The 10,983-nt window shown below is 41.8% G+C and overlaps 1 protein-coding gene across 1 annotated transcript; it reads left to right on the top strand.

Moving 5' to 3' along the window:
* Positions 1-2,118: 2,118 nt before the first annotated feature.
* On the top strand, positions 2,119-10,523 carry LOC308101318 (RING finger protein 17-like; the record flags this gene model as incomplete). Its single annotated transcript, XM_080450742.1, has 11 exons — positions 2,119-2,125; positions 3,921-4,105; positions 4,612-4,671; positions 6,342-6,422; positions 6,858-6,980; positions 7,462-7,518; positions 8,016-8,126; positions 8,669-8,789; positions 9,072-9,207; positions 9,618-9,804; positions 10,383-10,523. 11 exons carry the CDS (start codon positions 2,119-2,121, stop codon positions 10,521-10,523), a joined length of 1,209 nt encoding a protein of 402 aa, XP_080306868.1.
* Positions 10,524-10,983: the final 460 nt, after the last annotated feature.

Below are 10,983 nucleotides of genomic sequence, written 5' to 3'. Positions count from 1 at the left end.
TACACTAACTACTTGTATGGAGCAGAGAGAAAAGATTAGAGGTATTTCTATATCAGTGGTTCTCAAACCTTTTCATGTCGAGGACACCCACAATGTATTTGGCTGCGCACCCTCATCTCATAATATTTTGTTCCAGGGACCCCAGAAGCAAAGATTTGAGTAAAAAATGTGTGCTTTAAAAATACATATATTCAAAGATTTGCAAACATTTTTTTTTCAAAAAATAGCAGATCTACAAGCTCATAGCGCGGCACGAAGTGTCGCACTATTTAATGGGTTAAGTTAACGCTGCATCGCACGATGTATCGGTTGTCAAAAACAAGTGATCTACAAGCAAACAACGTGACGTGTTAGCTCGTAGATCTGTTCTTTTAGCATGAAGAAAAATCACTTGTCATTCGTGCAGATTAACAGGGCTCATGGGGGGGGGCGGACATGTCGCACCACCAAGAAACGTCTCCAATTTAGAAAGTGATCAAGTAGTATGTGAAATGATGTGTATTGTGGTGACTCTGGTGTTGGTTTATTTCATGCGTTGTTCTGCAGGAGCTGACAGAGCTGCGTCCCGTCCCCGTCTCTCTGTCCTGCCCCAACCAGGCAGGAAAATACGTCTGCATTGCAGACTTCCTGGTCAGCGAGGGCCTCGCCCTCAAGGAGAGGAAACAAAGGTAGGTGTGTTGGGGTGTAATGGAAATAAAACTGATATTAATACGCTCGGTTTGCAGTATCTCCAGTTTGTCTGTTTACCATGATGATACCCAGGATTATAAACGTTGGTGGTTCTAGGCACAGCGCAATTATCATTGCTATTTTAGTTGTACATTTTTGACAGGAAGTAATTATTTATTTTGTATTTGAAAACGGTGGAACCCCATCAAGGAACCCTGAGGGTCCCTTGATGGGGTTCCAAATGGACCCTTTCAGGTCTAAGAGTTATGGGGGTCCTTGGAATTAAAAAGTTAGCGAAGCATTTTTCTACAGCCCTTTGGTCTCCTCCATACCTGTCGTCGTAGGTGTGCAATAGTTTTTCTTGTTTAGTGGCCCAAAGGTAAAATGGGCCATGTGGACCCCTGACTGTAAGTGTTACTTCCAGAGAGACTTCCACGGTGAAGACAGAGGACGGTGTCTCAGGGCCCCAAGATGGTGAGATTCAAAAGGACGTCCCTGCTGTTGATGTCAACCTCACTCCTCCACCAACACCACCTCCTCCTCCTCCACTCCCTTCTCCTGCCCCCTCCAGCCCCACCCTGCCTGTTGTTATTCCCAAGCAGGCACCCAAGCCTGCCCCTCGCACTGCGTTGACTGCTGAGAAGGTGAGCGTGCACACACACACACACACACACACTCTCTCGCTCTCTCTCTCATGTTTTTTTCTACTGGCAGCATTAACACATTGACCGCCGGGCCCGTAGATCTACGGGCCGTTAAATCCAACGGTTAAGCGCCGATCCCGTAGCCTACGGGCTGTGGTGCTTTTTCCTTTTTTTTTTTTTTTCTTCAATTTTCTAGGGGGACCATTTTCAGTGTAACACCACCCGAAGTCGACCGGAAGTGCGATCCCGTTTTTTGTTTCCCGTCGGCCTCCATTCTAAGTCGTACACAAAAAGCCCTGTAAACCTATGTACTTTTTCATCCTCGCATTTCCCATGTTAACATAAACGGTCAGAACTCAAACATGGCGGCTCCGTTTGACACGCGGTCTCGACGAGTAGACACAAGGACATGTGCACTTTGTTTACAAACAGTGGATCGGGCAATCTAAAGGATTTTAACAAGATCTATGGCGACATGAAAAAAACAAAAAAACAACAATAACACGTTGGCACTGGTGAGTACATTATGAGATTAACCTCTGGCGGTCAATGTGTTAAGGAAGCATTCAAATTAAAACCCCCCTTTGAAACAACGATATTTAGCCTTTTCTTTTTATTATCTCTGTCAGGTCGGAATGGCAGGGGGCGGGGATTATATTTTCACCCCTGTCCATGTGTCTGTCTTTTCTGTGCACAGCTAATCCTGGGCTCCGACGTAGGCCAAGAACCGCTTCATATTTTGGTCTATAACCCTTGAACTGAAGGTCATACAATCGACAATGTTCCCCCCTGGATTTCTTGGATAATGACCCGTAAGGCCATTTCCACCTCCCAAAATCCCGCCGATTTGTGCAAAACTCGCACAAATCGGCACAGATTGTCCCTGGAGTCATGTGGACAAGCTGTATCAGACAGATTCTTTTCATATTCCATTCCGGTTGGCAACGATTGGCTTCCAAAGTTTGCGGGAGGGTCTCAAGGGCCCATTTGGCAAAAACAATCTCAAATCATGAATGTCTGATCTTTCCCAAATTTTAATCACATATTATGGGGCCTCTGAACAAGGTGTTTTTTCATCCCTCTTTGAGAATTGATAAGTTCTGTGTGTGTGTGTGTGTGTGTGTGTGTGTGTGTGTGTGCGCGCACCATGAGCAGGTGAAGACAACATCGTACCAGCCTCCTGAGCTGCCGTGTCATGGTCCCATCAGATTGAGCATCTCTGCTGTGGGGGACGATGGTGTCATCTATGCCAGGACATATCACGCTGGTACACATCTCTTCTGTTTCATACATTACACATTCTGCTGCTAGCACAGCCACACAGTGACTTGAAAGTGTCTTTAAAGGTCCTACAAAGTAGAACTTTGTAGTCATGTTTGGAACATTAAAATGGAAAAGAATATCAGTTTTTAAGTTGCTTGATTCAGTATTTAGATATTTGATATTCATTTTAACAGACACGCCCCCTTCCCATAAAAACCCATTGTAACTTCAAACACTATTTTAACAGTGTTAGATTCATTGAAAACACCCATGTATGGTTCTGGTGACTAATATTGTCCTTCTAATGCTTGATTTAAAAATTACTTTTTAAATTGTATTAAATTTATAAAATTTGCCCCCAAAAATATAAAAAATAAATGAAAAAAGTAATTGAAAAAACATGGACAATATCTGTCACCAGAACCAAGGATGTGTGTCAATGAATTTATCATGGTTAAAATGGAGGTTGAAGTTATAATGAGTTTGTATAGGAAGGGGGCGTGTCTGTTAACTCTTTGACTGCCAGAGTATTTTCATAAAGTACTCCCCCATTGCCAGCAATTTTCGTGTTTTTTTTATTTTTATATTTTGAAAATTTTCATGAAAATAATTGATCAGAGTGTTTTTTAAAGACGCCGCACAAATCCGCCACCAGAGAGCAGCACATGATAGCTTGATCAGCTCCTGGTGTCTCTCTCACCCTTCTTGAGCCATTAGACAGGGAAAACCATGAAAACGGATGTGACGTCCTCCCAGATTGTTTTGATCGTCAAAATTACGTTGTGATGCACGACGGCGATGACCGATCGTCACCCAGACCATAGATTATAGAAGAGAAACTGTCCGTTTGTCCGTCATACCGTGTGAAAAACCGTTTGTTTACCTATTTTGGACGAAATGACCGGGGGAAAATAATCAAAAACCGGAAACGGAACCCAGGACATGAAACCGGATGCAGATATGGGTGAAGTAAGTGGAACTCGAGAATAACATTGAATTTTAAGCAGCATAGCGCGATCAGAGATTAAACAATGAACGCAAATCCAACGCGTCAAACGCGTCAATGGCGTGGGTGGATTAAGTAGTTATTGACGCGTTTTCGAGTCAATGGCGTTTATAGAGTTAAAATGAATATCAAATATCTAAATACTGAATCAAGCAACTTAAAAACTGTCTGGGGTGTTCACAAAAGCCTGAGTAGACGCTAAATGACCCCAAACATGTTTGAAAGTGAAGTATCCCATTAAATGGGACAGGTAAGGTTGTCGGACTTCACTTGAGGATATCGTTTGCATAACGAGGGAAGGGAATAACGTTAAATGTGTGTGTGTGTGTGTGTGTCAGTGCACCAGCTGGAGCAGCTGAAATCCAGGATCCAGCAGCACATGAAGAAATCCAGCATCCAGCAGCAGACACTGGCCAGACAGAAATCTCACGGCTGGAGGTCCGTCCAGGGCTGTCTTGTCATGGGACAAGACATGCACTGGCACCGAGGACAGCTGCTGGAGGTCATCAGCGGACACATCAGGGTCAGGCTTGTATATACCGTAACCGTGCACATGTCTACGCGGATTAACGTTCTCAGTCGTCACAAGCAAGTGAAAATAGCAGATCTACAAGCTCACAACACGTTGAAAATACCTGCAAGTATACTTGACATGTACTCAATATAACAAATGCAGTAACTCATTTGTTTATTCATACTAGTGCATCGTGGAATCTATATGCAATTTTTTTTTGCCACAGGTATACCGGCTTTTAGTGTACATTGTTTATTGTATATCACACAGTTTCTAGCTATCTGTGCTATTTTGAATAAAACCGTTTCTTTACTGTTGCTTCAGTGCAATGCACCAACCTCACAGAGACGAATTCCTTGTACATGCATACATATCTGGCAACAAAAAGGATTGTGATTCTCAGATGTTTATGTGTGCCTGTGTGTGTGTGTGTGTGTGTGTGTGTGTGTTTTCAGGTGCGTTATGTGGACAGTGGTCAAGCAGAGAACTTTCCATTCTGTCATGTGTATCCCAAGTTGCTGTGTGAGGAAGTCCCTCAGCTCTGTATCCCCTGCCAGCTGTATGGACTCATCCCAGTAAGACTGTGTGTGTTTGTGTGTGTGACAGTGGTGGAAAAAGTACTCACATTTTCTACTTAAAGGTAGGGTAAGTGATTTGCTTTGGTTAAAATAAGTGTTAAATAGCTCTATATTCTGATAGTACTCATTGCTATAGAGTGTTTGTTCAGTAAGAGGAGTCTCTCCACCTCTTTATTAACTCTTTGACTGCCAGAGTATTTTCATAAAGTACTCCCCCAGTGCCAGCAATTTTCGTGTTTTTTTATTTTTATATTTTGAATTTTTCTCATGAAAATAATTTAAGGACACATAATGTAAAGACCCAGCACAAATCCGCCACTAGAGGGCAGCACATGACAGCTTTGATCATGTCGTTGGGTCTCTCTCACCCTTCTTCATAGATTAGACAAGGAAAAACATGAAAACGGATGTGACGTCCCCCCCATTGTTTTGATCGGCGAAAATTACGTTGTGATATACGACGGCGATGACTGATCGTCACCCAGACCATAGATTATAGAAGAGAAACTGTCCGTTTGTCCGTCATACCGTGTGAAAGACCGTTTATTTACCTATTTTGGACGAAAATGACTGGGGAAAAGAATCAAAAACCGGAAACGGAATCCAGGTCATGAAACCGGATGCAGATGTCCGTGAAGTAAGTGGAACTCGAGAATAACATTGAATATTAAGCAGCATAGCGCAATCAGAGATTAAACAATGAACGCGCGTCCAGCGCGTCGAGCGCGTCGACGGCCAACTGGACAAAGTAGCACTTGACGCGTTATCGCGTCGTCCGCAGTCAAAGAGTTAAACAGAAAATGCATTTTCGTTTCAGTTTCATTTCCAATTTTATCCAACCAGGACAGAGAGAGAACTCAATCAGGATACAGATTAAACAAGTGAAATTGGAAGTGATGACACTAAGAAATGAGCAGACAAAATTGGAACTGGAACACTATACAAATTAAGCTTAAAATGGGTACTTTCTCCTGATTGGCTGAGATTTTGACACCTACCGAAAAATGCATTTTCTGTTTATTAAAGAGCTGGAGAGACGGGGAGACATCTGTTACTGAAAAAACACTCTATAGCAATGAGTACTATCAGAATATAGTATTTTAACCTTTTAACAAAATACTTTTTGTTTTAACCAAAAAATATCACTTACCCTACCTTAAGTAAAAGTATCATACTGCAATGTAGAAAATACTCTGTTACAAGTAAAAGGCCTGTGTTCAAAATGTTACTTGAGTAAAAGTACAAAAGTATTGGCATCAAAATGTACTTAAAGTACCAAAAGTAAAAGTACTAAAATATTAGAAAATAGCAGATCTACTTGTAGATCGGCTATTTTCAAATAGCCTAGGTATAAAATAGGGCTGAAGTGGCATAAGTTATATCTGCAAAGTAACTAGTAACTAAAGTTTTCAAATAATTGTAGTGGAGTAAAAGTACAATATTTGCCTCTGAGATGTAGTGGAGTACAAGTAAAAGTATTGAACATTGGACATACTCCATTAAAGTAAAAGTACCTCAAAATTTTACTTAAGTACAGTACTTGAGTAAATGTACTTAGTTACTTTACACCACTGACACGGCCTCATTTAGATCTATTTAGACATCTCATTATTGATGTGTGTGTGAGTACAACATTGAGCTGTGAGTGTGTGTTTCTCTCTCTCTAGGTGGGCAGGAAGTGGCAGCCTGATGCAGTGGCTCTGCTCAGGAACCTGCTGGTGGGTCGTTCTCTTGACATGCAGGTCATGGTAAGGTCCTAGCAGCTCCACAACACTCGCAGACACGGCACAGTGCAGCAGAGAAAGGCTTAAGCTAGCTCTCCACCAAACGGACTACTAGTACAGATTACTACAGACTGGCAGTCGAATGAAGTCGGGAGATTAGTCGGTTGGAAGGTGTGAAAAAAAGTTGCTGAATGCACCTGAGAGCCGACACAGACGTGCTAAAAATAGATTTTTTTTTTTAGAGTAGCCAATCATTTTTTACCCATTTTACCCCTTTTCTCCTCAATTTTGCGACTACAAAGTGTACCTACCGCCCATTCAACAGTAGATTTATGGCAACAGATGCTTTCCAACGCTTACTGCTGCCGATGTCGGTGTGGTGGAGAGCTACCTTAACATTTGTTGGAATGAACCTGTAGTTATTAAGTGTGCGTGTGCGTGCGTGTGTGCGTGCTCTAGGAGCTGCCTTTGGAATCACGTGGCTGTGTGACAGTTCAGATCTTCCTGGATGGACTGAGTCTGAGTCGGATCATGTGCCACCATCAGCATGCCACTGTGGACACGGCTGTTCCATTACAGGAGGTGTGTGTGTATCAGTGTTTGCGTGTGATCATCATCTACTGATTTGACATTGGTAATTGTAATGCTTGAGATATGCATTTCAACTAACTGAATTTCATTGCGTATTTTTTGTGTCAGTTTTTGTTACATTTCAATGTGTTGTAAAATGTGGATTGACTTGAAAGTTCTAGCCAAAAATGGTAATTGTTGACAAGATTTGTTTATGAAGGAAGCTCAATCTTCCATTACTTGCACAATGATGTTTAGCCAACATTTAATCAGTTATGCAGATATGTTTAGTACCTGCATTACTGATAAATAAACCTGCATGATATAAATTCACAGAAAAAGTGTAATATTGTTCGAAGCTATGAACACAATACAAAATGACATGTACTGTATTGACAGCAGCACTTATGGCACTTTAAGCTCTCCTCTAAATGCAAAGTTGACCCAAGTGCATCCAATAGTTGACACAGGATTGTGTCTCTGTATACTGTAGGAACATGTCACCACATCCACTGACGTCTCCCTGGATGAGTGGGATATAGACACTGAGGTACTGTACTAACACTAATATTAAAGGAGAATTTTGAAGTAAGGTTTTCTTACCTTTTCTATGATGTTATGATATCTTAGGATGAATGGTACAGTAGAAAAATGTCATTACTCCATCCCGGGTCCGCCACAGCTTAAAACGTGCGCGGATAGGCCTTGCGTTAGATCGCATATTTGAATAGCTTTTTATTTGTTTTATTTTTTTTAGATCTGACATTCATAGTGACTATTTGAGCTACTGTGGCAGTACTAATTAAAATGTTGTTAATTGTTTATCTAGTTACTTTGCTTCACATGCTTGCCACTCTTAATTCCTTGACCACTTACCCTGTTTGACAAATGTTCATGGCACTTATCTGACCTTGCACTTTGTAATCTCTGTTAATGAGAATATCTGCTGCGCTGCAGTCCTGCAGCAGTCGGGTACCTTTTCTTTGGTATTGAACACACTGCTTGTGGTGACGGGAGAAGGTTAAGTGATGCTGTTTTAACCTCCAGGGTCTAGAGATGGCACATGAACCAGTGCTGGGTCCCTTCTCCTACCCCAATCTGCCCAAGGACGGAGAGCCCTTCAGGGTCCGGGTCAAACATCTCTGCACCCCCAACGAGGTACCGTACCAGACACCACTGTGTTCTTATGATGTAACGTTATACATTTACTGCAAGGACAACCTTAAGCTGCACTCACTCTAAAGGATGATCAGGGAGCTGAGCTTTGGGGTTTGAAACTGGGGTTGGATTGATGCACCCTTGATCATCCGTATATCTGTGGGCGATGCAACCAGAATTGTTTAACGTGAGCCCAGCTTCTTGCACACCTGGAGTGTTTATTTTGTGTGATTAATTTGCAGTCAGTTAAACAGTTTTGTGTCATAACATGAGTACATCCACACAACTTACATTACTAATATTTCACAGCTATAAAGTAACAATTATATTTTCGAAACAAGGCTGACTTTCACAGCAGATAAAAATATCACCCTGTATGAATGAGGCAACACCAAATGAATAATTTGAAGTTAAATATTCCAGAGGCATTTTCTGATTTATTGGTCATGCTTCCGGCGTGTAAGACTGTTTAGTCTGTCTCAACAAAAGGAGAAAGGACAGATTAAACAGACATGATTTCATACATAAGGTGTACTCTGTAGGTGTTCCTGGTGCCTGTGGAGGCTGGTGCTGTGTTGGTGAATGGAGAGACTCTGGAAGAAGCCATGAACAAACTTAATGCAAATAAAGACAGTCTGCCACACCTCTCCAACTACCCCTTAGGTAAAAGACCTTGTTGTGACTTGGTTCACAATGCAGATTTGTTGTGTAGTCTAGTGTCTCTACACGGCACGCTACAGTATTAGTAGTCTCTGTTACCCTGTTGCACTTTACGCCAGCCCTTAGGCCAAGGACTTTAATTATTTTTACAGTAATTATCACATCAGGGAAATTTGAAAAATGTAATTCAGGTTCAATTCAGTTTAATGTGTGTGTGTGTGTGCGCATGAATGCGTGGATCATTCAGGTCTATTGACACATTGTTTAATGTGTGTGTGCCCTCAGGAGGTGTGTGTCTGGCAGAGTACAATGATGGCAGGTATTACCGGTCCAAGCTGATGGACTTTGGCAGCGTGGACCCACCAGAGTTGTTGGTGCAACATGTAGACTATGGGTCGGATGACACCGTGCCCACCAGCAAGTAAGATCCACATGAAGCCATGTCTTTATTAGACCCCATCCTGATGAAATATATGAAGGAGGCATGATTGAGCTACAATGGCATGTTTAGTTCCTCATTAACTGTCAATAGTGTTGAAAAGATTTATTAGGACAAAGGTTTTCAGTTACTTACTTTTCACAGCACTGTACAAGTCATCTTTATTTATATAGCTCAACGGCTGTTGACCCAAAGTGCTTTCCAATCATGGATGACCAGCAACAACATGATAGGGCCATATAAAAGCAAAATGAAAACTCAAGAGTAAAACTAAACAGAACACAGAACTAAAAGAAGGTTAGAAGAGGTGGGTCTTTAGATTTGTTGATCATGTTGTGGGGATAGTTTCCTATTCATTTACGTTTTGTGCGTGTCCGTACCCTCCTCCCCAGGCTACGTCAGATGCCTGCTGAGCTGCTGATGTTTCCTGCCAGTGCTCTGAAGGTGCATCTGAGTGGCTTCAGGCCTCCGAGGGTCAACCTGGAGACGGAGATGCTGCCCTACAGACCTGAGTGGAGCGTCAAGGCCGCACAGGTCATGATCGACCTGCTGCACGGGAAAATCACTGCTTCAGTCGTGGTGCGCGCACGCTCATGTTTCATTGATGCATGTTTATAGCACAGTCCACTACACACACTGGCTGAAACGTGTGCACACTTCACTAAAGGGTTCAAACTGCTTCTTTCTGGAGCTCTGTGGCGATTAGGCATTTAAAACTACATCCAGAAACTCAACGCTTAATGGAATACAATACTTAGTCATACTGTGTGACTGTAACTTTTTATTTGTTTTTTGAAAGCCACTATAAACACTTTTTTTCTCTCTTCAAAACGATGCAGGCACCGGAAATGTACCAGAAACGTATTTATGTATTTCAAAGTTAATAGATACCATTTCCGAAAATGATGCTGTTGCATTCTAAAATATCGTTGGAGTTAGGACCCTCCAGCATTCGGTTTGAAGCGGAACTTCCGTGGTTTTGTTTCTAAATTAATACTGGGAATCGCAGTTGTAGCAGACCACAGACAGACCAGAGATGTTGCCAAAAAAAGACTACTAAAATGATTGACACGCAGTATGACGTCAAGAGTTTACTACGTTAAATACAGTGGCTAGTTAATGGCTTTGTCCCTTCTTCCTCCTGTACATCCCTCCAGGCCAGAGAGCCAGAACTGACCGTTCTGTTGTATGATGAGAAGGGAGAGCCGGTCCACTTGACTCTGGTGAACAGACTGCTGGCTGACTTTGACAGAACAGAGGCTACACGCCACGATGTCTGGTGCGTTTGGTTCATGTGAAAGACATAATTAATATTCATCCCTAGAAAGAGAGACAAGCCACACACTCAGTGCTGTGTTGTTATTCAGTTTGTGTCAAACTCTCTGAGCCCTGTAGATCACTGCTTGCGTTATACAATAAGTGGTAATTCAAGCATTGTGTTTGTGGCTTATACTCTTCCTAAAGTGAAAGTTGTTGTTTCTTCTGTATTTTACCACGTCTTAAATTAATCTATTGATATCTTCCCTCTCTTCTAGAAACGTGCAACAACACGTTAATCCAGCTTGATGTTGTGCTTCAAGCGGATGCTTTTCAGTTAGTTCAAGTGTACATAATGTTCTTGTACAGTGCATATTATTTTGTTTTTTCTGCTTCATTTATTGAATATGTTTATTCTCTGTATAGACAGATTCAAACTACTATGTTCAAGTAGTTCAATATAGAAAATGTTTTATCTGTCATTTGCCTACAGATAGATTT

The sequence above is a fragment of the Gymnoscopelus braueri genome, assembly GCF_963280865.1.
Source record: "Gymnoscopelus braueri genome assembly, chromosome: 15".
Classification (NCBI taxonomy): Eukaryota; Metazoa; Chordata; class Actinopteri; order Myctophiformes; family Myctophidae; genus Gymnoscopelus; species Gymnoscopelus braueri.
The sequence above is the reverse complement of the archived record's forward strand: the minus strand, read 5'-3'. Positions and strand labels throughout refer to the sequence as shown.